The 15,085-nt window shown below is 42.9% G+C and overlaps 2 protein-coding genes across 15 annotated transcripts; both read left to right on the plus strand.

Moving 5' to 3' along the window:
- Window positions 1-210: 210 nt before the first annotated feature.
- On the plus strand, window positions 211-3,294 carry LOC123039213 (probable inactive poly [ADP-ribose] polymerase SRO3). The gene is made up of 5 exons (XM_044462472.1): window positions 211-312; window positions 1,021-1,309; window positions 1,728-1,975; window positions 2,067-2,206; window positions 2,998-3,294. Exons 2-5 carry the CDS (start codon window positions 1,029-1,031, stop codon window positions 3,292-3,294), a joined length of 966 nt encoding a protein of 321 aa, XP_044318407.1. The 5' UTR covers window positions 211-312; window positions 1,021-1,028.
- Window positions 3,295-6,848: 3,554 nt separating this feature from the next.
- Window positions 6,849-14,820, plus strand: LOC123044952 (uncharacterized). 14 transcript variants are annotated; one of them, XM_044467848.1, is made up of 9 exons: window positions 6,849-7,373; window positions 7,901-7,995; window positions 10,157-10,241; window positions 10,467-10,793; window positions 10,964-11,051; window positions 11,930-11,984; window positions 12,769-12,864; window positions 13,622-13,914; window positions 14,350-14,820. In XM_044467848.1, the coding sequence occupies exons 1-6, from the start codon at window positions 6,864-6,866 to the stop codon at window positions 11,941-11,943; spliced, it is 1,119 nt and encodes a 372-aa protein (XP_044323783.1). In that variant the 5' UTR covers window positions 6,849-6,863; the 3' UTR covers window positions 11,944-11,984; window positions 12,769-12,864; window positions 13,622-13,914; window positions 14,350-14,820. The 14 variants fall into 14 exon arrangements, with proteins under 14 accessions (XP_044323783.1, XP_044323785.1, XP_044323787.1 ...); XM_044467850.1 differs by having other exon boundaries at window positions 13,703-13,914; XM_044467852.1 differs by having other exon boundaries at window positions 13,708-13,914.
- Window positions 14,821-15,085: the final 265 nt, after the last annotated feature.

The raw sequence follows: 15,085 nt of genomic DNA on the forward strand, positions 1-15,085 counted from the left end.
GAACTCGGAGGTGCCGTAGTTTCGGTGCTTGATCGGTTGGATCGTGAAGACGTACGACTACTTCCTCTACGTCGTGTCATCGCTTCCGCAGTCAGTCTGCGTTGGGTACGTAGACAACACTCTCCCCTCGTTGCTATGCATCACATGATCTTGCGTGTGCGTAGGAAAATTTTGAAATTACTACGAAACCCAACATATGTATCCCTACAACATGCTAGGTGATTGTCTGATCTACCATGTGATTTGCGGTTCATGCGAAGTCATGAAATCTGGTCCGGATAGTGACATGATTTACTCTGTTTGATCAAACAGGTAGAAGCTGAAGCTGTTTTACTTTAATCTGATGAAGTCCGTGCTGCTATAAGCTAGGAAATCGAAAAATTCAACATTGGCAAGCTGGTCTTGTGCTCTTTGTCTAAAAGCATATTCTGAAAGCGAGGTTCTTATTGTGGATGTTTCAGCGTCAGCCTGAATTTTCTTTAACCTACTACAGAAAGACCTTTTAGGGTGATTAGCTGCAGTACTGTGACAAATAATCAAAAAAGATCATTGTCTTCTCATTTAATATTCTAGCTGCCGGCCAAACATTGAAGGTTGCACTACAACTACTTGATTACAAGTTTTATGTGAATTTTTTTTGTATAGCTTGCACAAACTCAGTGAGATCAGGAATCATCATCTCTCACATTTTTTCTCTTCAAAGGGAGGTGTCATCTCCTACATTTTTTTCTCAGAATCAACCATGTTTCTAATCCTAACCAGAAAGTTTCCATCGCTCGGCTCCTGATGGCATGATGCCTCATTTAAATTCTCTTATGTCATGGTGTTTGTATTCAGAAAATTAATTTATGATGCCTCATTTAGATTCTCTTATGTCATTGTGTTTGTATTCAGAAAAATAAGGCATGCTTATCTTATCTCGGTGTGTTTGTGCTCAGAAAATTAATTTGCTTATTTTTGCTTTTTGAGGGCTATAACAATAGATTTCATTTTTGAAAATCTGCTTCTTCCCTATTCCAGAGAGCGGGATGAAGAGGAAGAGAGGCGAGCCTGAGCTGGAGTACGGGGCCTCGTCCGGGGTGGATGAGAGGTCCAACGAGAGCAGCGACAAGATGCAGGGCCAGCTCCTAGCCGCTGCGCGCGGCGCCGACGGGGGCAATGCCAAGTTCGCGTGGTATGGCGCTCCATCGGTGGATGTGGCCGCGACGGCGGTGGAGCACGGGTTCGGCAGGATGAACAACCGGGTCCTTTTCCATCGCGCGCACGGCGACGACGTCCACCTCTCGCCGCCTCGGTCTCCTTATGCCAGGTCAGGTCAGAGTTCTGAATTTGTGGTTTTGATCGATGGCAAGCATGAATATAGGCATATAGCTGTAGGATAATTTATCAGACACAGTTACCAATTCAGGATCTATTCCAAATTGCATTCATATTATCCCTCCGTCCCATAATATAATTGATTCCATGTTATTTTAGCCTTTGGTTTCTATATCTTGATTCATACTCCTAGCTCAAAAATTATGGGGAAACAAGTTTGCATGAACGACAGTATTAGTTTATCTATGAATGCAGTAATTTGATTGGGTAATGGTTTGTGGAAGGGAGGAATACGAGCAAAACTAAATCATGTTTCCTGCTACCTAGAGTCCGGGTGATGAAATATGTTCTGAATGTTCTGTGAAGCAGTGCATAAAGGAACTTACGAGTATGAAATCATTTTTATGCAGCGCAATGCTAGCAAATGCAGATGAGAACGGCGAGGCGCATATCATGTTGTGCCGTGTTCTGTTGGGCCGGCCAGAGGCCATCCCGGCCGGGTCCTCCAAGCTCCACCCCAGCAGTGACAATTACGACAGTGCCATCGACAACATGCAGAACCCACAGTGGTATGTTGTTTGGGGCAAGGACATGAACATGAGGATCCTCCCAGAGTACGTCGTCAGCTTCAAGTGTCCCAACCTCCATCAGATGCAAGGTTAGTGAGTGCTCCGTCTGAATTGGTGTTGTAATTGTTCCGAGATGTGCCTGGATCTCATGTTATTATTCGTTGAAATTTTGGGTTTCAGGATCATCGGGAGCGAACTCCACGCTAAAGAAGCCTTCGCCGGTGGCTCATGACATGTTTCCGACGCTTCTAGCAGAGATCCAGTGGTTCATGCCATCTTCCAAGCTGCAGACATTGCAGGGAACCTACAATTGCTTCAAGGTAAATTGGTGGGGGTGCTTATTAGTATAGGGTGTGCCAATATAATAGCAATTACGGAAAGAAATCTAGAGAATTGGTCTCTGGCAGGGGGACTCTTGAGAATGGAAAACGGGGGAAGGGAGATGAGTTTGGGTGTCTTTTTTTATATATAGAAAAAGAGAGTGTGTTTTATCTGTAAGTGAAGTGTGTACGTGTGAAGTGCTTTTTATTGGCTAAGCCTAAATGATGAAAAAAATAAAAAGAATCTTCCCAACCAAGCAACAAACTCTATTGATAAAAATCAACATAGTAAAAATAGTTAAAAAATGTACATAGTTATATATTTATTCACACTTTCTAAAAACTGGTCAAATTTTCCTTAAAAACCAAAATAAAAAGTATTCACAATATTTAAAAAACATTCAAATAATGTTCTCCCTAAAAAAAATCGAGTTTTAATAAAACATTCACTTTTAAAAACAAAGAAATATTCATGTTTTTCAGAAAAAAATAAAAAATAAAAATTGATTCACAAACTATTCCAAACTAATCTTCCATCAGATAAAGAACGCTAAGAGGGCTTTTTAACGTGCAAACTTCAGACTCTGAAAATAATAATTAATGCAACTTTATTACAAATGTTAAACTATAGTGCATAATATCACATGGATAAGGATGTATATAGATGGATTTTAAAGTGAGATTCACCCATTTCCACCGTTTGTAGTCCATATTGAAAAATCTTCTAAGACTTTATTTAGAAACGGATGGGGTACTTTGTTTGTAGTCTTTGTACAACCTGCTTCGTTCAGAAGAATGTTCTATCAAAGCAACCATGTCTGATATGTTCACATGAATTTTTTCATGTGGCCGTCCCTCACATTCCTTTGCTTTCAACTATTCCAGCCAGCTGCAATGAAGTCCTCCATAGAGAAGGGTTTGCAGAAAATGATCTTGGCATCCCAGATAAGCAGGTCGGGGTCAAAGCCGGTGCCCGGGGGATTTCAATGGATCACCAACACGAGAAACTGAAATGGCAGGACCAGAAAAGATGGTCCCAGATCTCACTGCAGCCGGATGTGCAAGAACACATCAATGATCATATGTGAGACTGTGACACTGGAATTTTGTTGATGGAGCATTACCTCTGCTATTTAGCTTCTAGAGTACAATGACTTGTATGTCCAACTATAACAGCTAGCAGCATGGTTTATCCCCTTCTGGTTGTACAATTTCTCTAGAGTGATGGCATAGGAAGAGCATGTGTATATGTTGAGGTTAGTCTTCTGATACTAATGCTCCAGATGTTCTTTGTAAACTAATGCTGCAAGTGTTTGTTTGGGACAAGACAAATAGTGTCCCAATTTTTACGAAAATGTGAATTAACTTTTATTAAAAATAATAAAATTACCAAAATTAACCTAATTATCGATGTTTATTTAAATTGGACATAAAAATGATGCATAATGGCACATGAAGCAGATTGTGCCCTTTTTTTGCCCGGTGCAACGCACGGGCATTTGTACTAGTAATAATAATATAATAATAATAATAATAATAATAATCTCTCCCTAATAATAAAGCACGGATTGGGTCTCCGGGTTCACCGTCACAATACGCTTTTCTTCGCGTGAATTTACGCTTTCAGTTTTATTACATCCAAGGTGGGACTATTTTACTTGCGTATCCGAGGTGGTACTATTTTTATGTTTTCTGTGTGTTTTTACGTAGTTAATTGCGTTCTGTGTGTTCTAAAGATGTTGGGCCGTCGATGCCTTTCTATATTAGGCTGGGCCTTCCTTCGTTCTGCAAAAAAGATACCCTGATGCGTTACCCAGCAGATCCGGTCTCCATCCCTAAAAAAACCAGATCCGGTCTCCTGCTTCTTCAATCGATCTGCTTCTTCCTTTGTAGAGCACAACAGCTCGATGCCCTTCCACGGCAGACCAGGTCTTCTTTCTCTTCTTCTTTGATCCAACACAATCTCCTTCCTCTTCTTTCATTCAATCTTTCCAATTTTTGATCCAATCCTTCCTGCGCTTGAAACCTTCTCTGACACAAACACTTCCTGCGTCCATGGGGAGCCCGGCAGGAACTCTGGCAGGGTCTCCTTTGGCTGTTCCAAAGGCCAATGAACGCGCATATAAATACACATCTACTCCCTCGACCGAAGCTCCAGCTCAATTGTGTCATTATTTCGTGCTCAACAATGGTGTCTTGTCGTTCTACCAAAGTCGACGGAATCTCGCCGCTCTGTCAACCTCGCCGGAATTTATCCGTACTGCCGACTTCGTCAGAATTACAATGCGGAATCTCACAAGCTACAGCGATCTGGCAGGTGCTCGGTTTGCAAGAAAAACAGCGACATCCTGCAGCAGTTCACCGACTAAGTCGGCAGCCTGCAGCCAGCAGGAAGCACGAGAAGCAGAGAAGCAGCAGCAGGCCAGCAGCGGAGCAGTCAACAGCAGCAGGCAGCCGGCGCACGTCACGGCGGTCCGGAGGCGGAGTGCGGCGATGGTTGCCCAGGCCGGCGGCCGGCGGACCACAGTTGGCATCAGTGAGCAGCCGCTGGTCGAGTCAAAGGCCTAGGAAGGCCTCACACATGGACCCTGTCAATTAAGGGAAGGGGAGAAGTTCCTGCAAATTTGGGGAAAGGAGAAACGATTGAGCATTTTTTTGTGAAATAGTATCTCTCCCTAATAATAAAGCACAGATTGGGTCTCCGGGTTCACCGTCACAATACGTTTTTCTTCGCGTGAATTTACGCTTTCAGTTTTATTACATCCAAGGTGGTGAAATAGTAGAAACGAACGAGCATGGGAGGTCTGTCGCCTGTTGGCGCATTGGGCTCGGATGGCCATTTAGGCTTAGTATTAAAAAAAAATTACACAGTCACTAACGCGGCGATACGTACTGCTAATCCAATGATTCAGTGTGATACTTGATGACGGAAGAGCAAAAGCTTCGTTTTGCGGTCTTCCAAGTCAAGATTTCCGTGGAAGTCCGTGTTGATTCGTCAGTTGTTCGGCAGCATAGGTGTAGATTAGATGGATTCCAATTCTACATATAGGATCGATGGTTCCAATTCTACATTGCGTGCACGCATTGACTGCTCCAGGCTTGATCGCTCAAGTATGGATTTCCAGAAAAAAAATAGGATTCTGTGCAGAAGACGTCGGCACAACCCGTTGAGAATCAGGTACCCTATTTTGTATTTCGCGTTCGTGCACATATGCTTCACCTTGCATCGTCAGGGCAGTGCTGCCATCGCTTTAACTACCATCTGTATCGTCCCGTGAGGCGGTCCAGTGGGCACACTATGCATGCCAGGATTCAGGTTTCAATTGACTGTAGGTAAGAAACTGGATGGATCAGCATGCATACATATACAAGCAAATGGGGGTCGGCAAAAAACATAAGGTGCATATTGATTTACCTGATTAACAACATTGCTAATCCTCTACTCGAGTTTTATTGTTGGCAAGATGTTGGATGGATATATATGTGTACATGACCAAATAGGATTCAGCAGAAATACAGAAGGTGCACCGTATTAAATAATTAGTGTAGGTTTTTTTATGTTTGCTCAGAACATAAGACATAGTATTTTTGTTAATCCTTAGCTGATTGAATTTCATACAATATCAATCACATAAAATTACATGTCAGTTACCTAACCTTGCAGTATTGACAGTGCGTATTCCTTAAACTAGCTGCATTATTATATAGTTCAAAATTAAATATGAAACGAGGTTGAGACAAGGATGGTTCATGGTTGGATGTTGATCAAAATTAAGGCTTAGAAAGATGAGATATATAGATGTAGGAAAATGATTGATGGCCTATTCTCTTTCTGTATAAGGCGGTACCAAGTAATTGATTGAATTCATATTGGAAGTCAACTTCTGTGACATAATTGTCTTAATCAATTTGGAGCATTGAGTGTGCAAAAATCGATGTAATACAATTTCAATTCGGCGGATATAGTGTAGTTTTATATAGAGTTACAGGAGTTTGTTTACCTCCGTGTTTTTGATCCAAGATTAAGATGTGGGTATTATATGCATTGTCGACATAGCTTGGAAATTTTAACAAAATAGAAACTTTTCATTATTTTTTGGTCATATGCTATATTTTTCTACGAACAAAAAAAATTTCACTCTTATTTTTCAGCTCGACCCACTAGCGCCTGTCACCAAAGTACAAGGAGTTGGGACTTGGAACTGTGTGCGACACAAACTCCGCTCTTTTCTCTATTATATTAGTCAAAGATGGGGGATCTTTGGACAACGCTCCTAATATTTATTTTGTTTCTCGTGTAGTAGTGTGGAGGATTTCAAGGAGTTTCTTGATGATGTCATGTCTGGTGATTGGCCATGGGGAGAGGAGGAGGTCTTGAGCCATTGGGTTAGTGAAGTGAGGTTTTTTATCTCCCGTTGCAACGCACGGGTATTTGTGCTAGTATTATCTTTATAATAATAATAAAGCACGGATTGGGTCTCCGGGTTCACCGTCATAATACGCTTTCTTCTCATGTCATAATACGCTTTTACGATTTATATGGACAAAATCGCAATATAAACGAGGTGGTACTAAATTTCTGTCTCGCAATTCAATCATGCGTCTTCCGCGCCTGGGCTTCAGCCCATCTAGCATGCATGTTCTGCGTCTGGGCTGGATGCAGCTGTGGCGGCCCATGCGTGGGGTGTTCAGGCGGTCAACGCCGCATAACCGTGCCTCCCGATCCCACCTCCAGCCCGCCGCCACCTCCCGGCATGCCCCGCCCCACCTCAGCGCGCGCAGCCGGCCGCCGCCGCGCGCCGCCACCGCCGACCCCGCCAGCACGCCTACCCCTATCTCTGGGTCGAGGCGGGTCAACGAGCGTGTGGGGCGGCAGGCGGCTCTCCGGCTCGACCCGATCGGATCCGATCGAGTGAGGCCTGCACAGGGCGACGGCGGATGGGCTGGACGCACAGAACGACGGTGGCGTCCGGATCCAGGCGAGCGTCGGCGGCACAAGGCGTCGTGGTTCTCCGGGGCAGCGCCATGGTTGCTCCGCCGTGCTCCTGGAAGAGAACGAGGAAGGATGAGGGAGAGCAAGCATGGAAGATGCCGAGAACCCAAGCTGCTCCCTCCAGCGTGCCCCCTCCATGGCTCGTCGTCGCTCTGTGACCACATCCAGCTCCAGGCAAGCCTTCCGGACAGCATCTCTCCTCCCTCTCCCTCCATCTTTATTTGTCTGCTAGCTTGCTACAAAATTCTAGAACTATCTGATTCCAAAGGCTTCTGTTGAAAAGTAGCATGATTTCAAATGCTTCTGCTGAAAAGTAGTGTCAATCTTCAGCAGAAGCCTTAGTTATCCATGGTCTCTCATCCTGACTTTTGAAAAGCAGTTCAACAATGTCTATTGGGATGTCATCTCTCATGGCAAGTTTCTCTTCTTCGGTAGTTTCCCCTCAAAGGCTGTGCTTACCTGGAGAAACCAGAGGATATAAATGAGGCTGTACAATTAATCTCTTAAGTATTTAGCAGAGAAGCACTATTGTGCAAACACTAATATTGGTTTCCCCTCTCTTCGATTATAGTGCCAAAAAAATAATGGTGCCGAACAGCACATACATAAGTGTGGTGGACACTATCCTGCGGCATGATGCTCCTGCTTCCCTGCTGTTTGCCATGGATTTAACATATTTGTCTTGTTGGGAATCCGAGCAGCTGTTGCAGAAGGACGTCAACCTCCTTAATCCGATGGCTGAGCTAGAGAAGCACTCACAAGAAGAAGCATCTCGTGCAGTCCATCAACTCATCATGTACGTGCGCATCAGATCATGTATGGTCCAGAGGAAATATTCCTTTCTCTTTCAATTGATTTGTCTCCTGGCCCCTTTTGTCTTTGTTTTATATGTCCGTAGGATGTCATGTGCCAGAACCGCTTCAACATGTGAGCATGATCCTTTCCAAGCTTTAGTAATGTGTTGCTAGCGAAACACAATAACATTAATACCATGTATTTTGTATTATTGACTTGGGGAATTGATTTAAATTGCTATTGGTGGTTATAATAGTTTGCTATACTTTTAGTAGATTATGTTTATGCAAGTTAGACATAGAGCGGCTGTTCGAGAAAATATGTAGATTTAGGAAGTAGGAACAAGCCCATCCTGTACTACTGTTGCGTTTTGCTGATGTGCTCCTGTCGCATGTGCTAATGTTTGGGCTCTTGTCGCAACATCTAAATTATTGTTTGAAAAAAGGGAGGTTTAATTTAATGTAATTGTTTTTTATTACACAAAATGGACCACAATGTCGAATCAACCATTGTTATACACTTTTAGTAGTACGGTGTGGGATACTTTGTCTTTGTTTTCGGACAATCAACTCGCAGTCCAGGTTGAAGTGACTAAAAAACGGTCCGTTTCTGAATTGGGATCTCCACCCCATATCACTATCCCGACACACAACACATCTTGTCCTTCTCTGAGTTTTCGCACTGCCAGACCTCCTCTCCGACTTCCGGCCTTTCCGCGAGCTCCGGCCGATGTTGTACCACGCACGACACCTGGGGCCACCCCCGCGTCGTTGCAGTTTCCATCTAGGATGATTATAGCTTTCACGAGCTTCGTCAGCCATTTGCATGCTAACTATTCGGTCAATTGACCCAACGGACCGGAGGGAATTTTCTGTTTTTTTACTTTGGTTTTCCATTTAGTACTAAAGTGATCACGACCACAACCACTGGACAAGGCTAATCTTATGAGGAAGGCATCAATAGCAATCTCATCGAGTGGGTTGTGTCGCTTTGTTTTGACCTGTATTTCCAGGGCTCCAGCATGCTAAGCCTAGAAGTCATGCAACTGGTTATCCTACCTCCCTTCTTTCAAAGAAATTGGTTATCCTACCTCTATCCATGGCAATGTCCATTTTCTTTTGGTAGTGATGATCCGCATCATGTTGTGGTTTGTAGTAAAAAATATGTACCCTTTGCAACGTTCATTTCTTAGTGTCAGTTGACTTCTCAACTGTCTTCCAAGTGACTAATTTTTTAGTAGTTTATCGCTAACAAAAAAGGAATTAAAGAGGGACTTGCATGTTTGTGGGAGATTATGGTGGGCAATGAGAAAAAGCAAAGACCCAGTAAATGGGTCTGGCATGCGTGGTGAAACGGAATTAAAGAGAGAGACTTGCATGAACGGTTGATGGGGGAAAAGGAAAGATCCATTAAATAGGTAAAAAAAAATCCCTGATATTGCGACATGCATGATGGGGGCTAACAAAAACAGAATTAAATAATGGTGTGAATATACTAAGTAGAACATTTAGTCAAAATATCTTATTGTCTTTTTTTTCGCGCGTGACTTCTGACCGCTATATTTTTGTATGAGGGTGATTCTTTAGCTAATTTGCACAATATGTTGTATCTACCTATTTTGTGAGTGATGTGCTAGCGCTTTTGTCGCTTTTCTAACATATTCCTGGCAAACTTATTAGCACAACATTTCCTTGTTGTATTGGCAAATCTAGCCCTGATGTTAATTTCGCTTTATACTATATTGTGTAGCGTAGCCTTTCAACATTTGCATTTTATGAGAATATTGTGGACACTTGATTTTTAGTTACATTATTTTAGTTTCTAATATGTTGACATAGAGAGAGAATAAGCCGTAACACGAGTGGGGTGTTGTGTTCAAATGGAGGATGTAGAAATAGAGGACATAGACATGTGTGTGTGGGTGGAGCAAATGGGCAGGGTTTTGGGTCGTTTTATTATGTTTTCTCCCGTTACAACACATGGGCATATTTGAGAAGAACTATTGCTCCACGGAGAAGAATGTGCGGCGAATTTTCCTTTGCAAATATTTTTTTGATGATAAGGATTTCTTTTCTTCCGTTGCAACGCACGGATCCTTTTGCTAGCCAAAGATGGGGGATCTTTGGACAGCGCTCCTAATATTTATTTTGTTTCTCGTGTAGTAGTGTGGAGGATTTCAAGGAGTTTCTTGATGATGTCATGTCTGGTGATGGGCCATGGGGAGAGGAGGAGGTCTTGAGCCATTGGGTTAGTGAAGTGAGGTTTTTTATCTCCCGTTGCAACGCACGGGTATTTGTGCTAGTATTATATATATATAATATTTTTCTCTCCCTAATAATAATAAAGCACGGATTGGGTCTCCGGGTTCACCGTCGCGGCGTTTTTACATAAAGGTCCCTATGGTTTTTAGGAATTAACCCGCAGTCCACTGTAACCCAAGCGTAAGTGAAAAAAAAAACTGTTCGTACGCAGCCCTTACTCGCCCGACCGGCCGACCCTGAAATTGCTCCCCCGCACGAGAACGTGAGGGTTTCTTCCGCCGCCGCGCCCTTCCGCCCCCGCGCCCCCATCCCTTCGCTGCCGCCGCCGTCCATCTACTCTGCGGTGCCCGTCCTCGATCTGCGGTCTCCAAATCCGGACGAGATCGGCAGGTTCCACCCCATCTCCCGTCAAACCCAGCCGCAGCTGCTCGTCGGCCATGCGGGGAGCACGGACGAGCTGCTCATCGACGTCCATCCCGCAGCCCCGCCTACGACGGTGCCCAGCCTCCTCGACAGCGCGCCTCCTACTTGCCGCACGGTATGTGTCCTCTGCTGCATAGATGATTAACAAGCACCGCCAAGATCTGTTGATTCGACCCCTACCCCATCTCAGCAGTTGACAATGATTAAATGTTTCTGATTGCAGCCAGATTTTAGTAGGGGGAGGATGGATACTGCAGGGCTTTCATATGTTTTTTGATTTTGCAGATAGGGCTTTCTTCTATTTTGGCAAGGGTCAAGCTAGCAACTGTGAAGATGCAGAATTCATGCAACTCCATCTTACTCCAACTCTCAGGTTTGTCTTTTTCCATCCTTAATCACATGTATTTTTTCGAAATTGATTAATCACATGTATTTTTTCGAAATTGATTAATCACATGTATGTGTTTCTACCATCTTGATCATGCATGAATAGGATTACTAGACGGAAGATGTTTGAAGTGCAAACTAATATAATGTTTAGGTTCAGATTTGGTGAGAAAGTGAGAACATGAATACATCAGAGATCAGACTCTATGCTCTGTAGCCAACCACTTTTTTCATGTAATTTTGTTAAGAAAAGAGAAACCATAACATGCAATGCGTACCAGCCAGCTGCTAATAAGCACCTTCCCGAGATCCTGTGAATGTTTACTCTCAGCACACGGTTGCACTGTCATTAGGGCAGCCCTACAGTTTATAGATGGGGGCATGGGCCATAATTGCACAGTTAATACTATAGTAAATAAATTAATATTCCAGTTACTAATCTTTTGTGCATTATATCATAGAGCGTAGACATTAGGTTTCAGTTTGACTCATGCATGCATCAGAGACCTCTCAGGTTGACCTGGGTGGCTGACTGTGTCTGCCACACAAGTGGGAAGTGCAAATCATTCTGAAAGTTGATTCAAGTCTGTAGTGCTTCATCAACTAGATTTATAGATGCTACACTTTTGTTAATATGTTCAATATTTTGCCTTCCGAGACTAAACAGTATAGCTGCTCTGCATCCAGTACACCTGCTCAATATTTGTAGTTTCGTTGATTCAGATTATCATAGGTAATTCGCATAATGGATCGTCATAAATAATTTGCATCATGTTGTACCAACAGCCAAAGAGAGTGCATGGTTCTACTTCTGTCTGTTTGTTTGCTCTGAATCGGCTGTGAAATTCACTACTGGTACTGCAGGATCCAATAAGTAGAGTAAATGAACTTGGGTCAGAATATGAACAAAGCTCTCAAGGTAACTTAAACACCTGATCCTTCATTACCTGTGAGTGCCAATGAAACCCAAACCTGTATGCATGCAATCTCCGTGCAAGATTGTAGCCGGGTACAATACTTTCAGTACTCTGCCCAAGCATAATTCTTATTGCTCCTGTCCTTCAGGAATAATTCAGTATCAGGCTAAATAGGTTCAAGAATCAAACAAATTGAAAAGCATACTCTGTTCTCTTGTAGAGTGTAACTCGATTCAATTTTCACTTAACGATAATGCCCCAAGATTTGATGTGTGACTGGCTTTTTTATGTCGACTGAATTCTTCTGTTACAATCATCAGTGGAGATTTCTAAAAAAAATGTGGATTGGTAAGACTAAGTTCGAATTATCATATTTAATGGGTCATAATTTCTTATTCCAAAAGCAGATGTTACATAAAAATACATTGATTGCTTTTATAAATTTAAATGTTACCAATGGTCATGCACGTCGTTGCTGCATGAGTTCATGTCGTCGGCAGTGGCTCGCTCGTCAATAAGGCCGATGAAATCAGAGGGAGCACGAGCGGGTCCGGGGACGGGCACACTTGATGCTTCTTTAATTCACTGCAGCAAAATACTAACAACATCAACATCGACAACGTTTTTCGCACACAACGTCACTCCCCTGACGGCATCTCTGATACTTCGGCCCCAGACCAATTAGTTGCAGCATCACCATAGATTGCCCTCCTGTAGAGCTATAGGTTGGTGTGAGCTCAGTTTGATTTTGCCCGGTTTTGATGTCTACTGTGTGTGCGCGTGCAGGTGCCGAAGGCGTCCGATCGAACTCAGCTGGAGGCCAAACAGGTTCGGCTCTCGGACATGCCACCATTAACGCTCGATGACACCGATGCGCAGACTGTAAGTTTACCCCCCCCCCCCCCCCCCCCCCCAGTCCTGATATATTTGGTGCGAGAGACCCTGCATTTACATGATATTGCTACGAACGCGTGCAAATTACATAATTTGTTATACATGCTGCTTAACTTGTTCACCGGTGCTGTTCATTGGACCTTAAGAACAGAGATGACACCTTACCATAGGCAGCTCTTAATTATGTGTGCATTAATTCAATTCTAAAAGTTGATTCAAGTCTGTTGTGCTTGAAGTAGATTCATAGAAGCAATTCCGTTAGTATGTGAACAAAAAGCTTATCTTATACTCCCTCCGTCCGAAATTACTTGTAATGGAAATGAATGTATCTAGACATTTTTTAGTTCTAGATACACCCATTGTTATTTATTTTGGAGACAAGTAATTTCGGACGAAGGGAGTATGTGTGACCAGAGTTGCAGAATATGAATAGGGGAATGATCATAGATGCCAACACCTACAGTGTGATTTATCTTGGTAGAGGTGCACTGGATTCGTAAGTAGTTTTGGTGTTTTTTCTAGATAGCTCAAGTATTTAAGCTTCTGCAATCATGAAAAACAGAGTAGTCCATTAATCCTTCTATAGGTGGTCTCGTTGATGCCTTTCCCCCTTCATTAACAGTACAATGATGCTTTCTCTGTTAACCTTCTCTGTGGTGTTGGGCGCCGCGCTCTTGACCTTGGAAGTGTATTTGCAATTTTACTCATAATACTTTTGTGTGATAATAATGCTTTTGTGTGATAGTGAGGCAATTTAGTTGCATGCCTTCAGTTACAAAAAAAGTAACAAGAGTTGAACATACGAATTGGTCATCAATGGCCGCAGAACAGGAGAGCAATTTCAATGGACAATGGAAACATGAGTAAAACAAGCAGCTAAACGAAGGCCGCTTGCCCAGAGTGTCTCGGAGGAGGATGTCACTGCCGCTAGATTGGCGGATGACTACTTCTTGGTGGTCTATGGATGTCGCACTGTATGGATCTTTATCTGTAGTTGGATAGTTCCTGACCTCATTCCAGGAGGATGATTGGAGCCTGGTACTTCACTTTTCTCCTTACTGATAATGCTCCCGTTCATTAATTTGGTTATGCTCATGACATTGCACATTAGTTGCTGCGAGCCAAGCGATAGAAAAGTTTGAAACTAATGCTACAGATGATTTTTCTTTTTTCTTTTTTGTGACATTTTTTTGGGTTCAGCATGTTGATAAGAACTACTCCCTCCGTTTCTAAATATAAGTCTTTTTTTAAAGATTCCAATGTGAACTAGATAAGGATGTATATAGGCGGATTTTAGAGTGAGATTCACCCATTTCCACCGTATGTAGTCCATATTGAAATCTTCTATGACTTATATTTAGGAACGGAGTGGGTACTCAGAAGAATGTTATATCAAGCAATCATGTCTGATATGTTCACATGAGTTCTTTCATGTGGCCGTTCCTTACATTCCTTTGCTTCCGACTATTCCAGCCAGCTGCAATGAAGTCCTCCAGAGATAAGGGTTTGCAGAAAATGATCTTGGCATCCCAGATAAGCAGGTCGAGGTCAAAGCCGGTGCCCAGGGGGATTTCAATGGATCACCAACACGAGAAACTGAAATGGCAGGACCAGAAAAGATGGTCCCAGATCTCACTGCAGCCGGATGTGCAAGAACACATCAATGATCATCTGTGAGACTGTGACACTGAAATTTTGTCGATGGAGCATTGCCTCTGCCATTTAGCTTCTAGAGTACAATGACCTGTACGTACAACTATAACAGCTAGCAGCATGGTTTATCCCTTCTGATTGTACTATTTCTCTAGAGTGATGGCATAGGAAGAGCGTGTGTATATGTTGAGGTTAGTCTTCTGAAACTAATGCTCCAGATGTTCTCTGTAAACTAATGCTGCAAGTGTTTGTTTGGGACAAGCCCAAATAGTGTTCCAATTTTTATGAAAATGTTAACTTCTATTAAAAAATAAGAAAATTACCAAAATTAACCTAATTATCGATGTTTATTTAAATTGGACATAAAAATGATGCACAATATGGCACATGAAGCAGACTGTGCCCTTTTTTTTGTCCGGTGCAACGCACGGGCATTTGTACTAGTAATAATAAAGCACGGATTAGGTCTCCGGGTTCACCGTCGCGGTGCTTTTACAAAAAAGTCCCTGTGGTTTTTATGCAATCAACCCGCGGTCCCTTTTTTAAGTGAAACCTT

Source organism: Triticum aestivum, chromosome 2B (genome assembly GCF_018294505.1).
Source record: "Triticum aestivum cultivar Chinese Spring chromosome 2B, IWGSC CS RefSeq v2.1, whole genome shotgun sequence".
NCBI lineage: Eukaryota > Viridiplantae > Streptophyta > Magnoliopsida > Poales > Poaceae > Triticum > Triticum aestivum.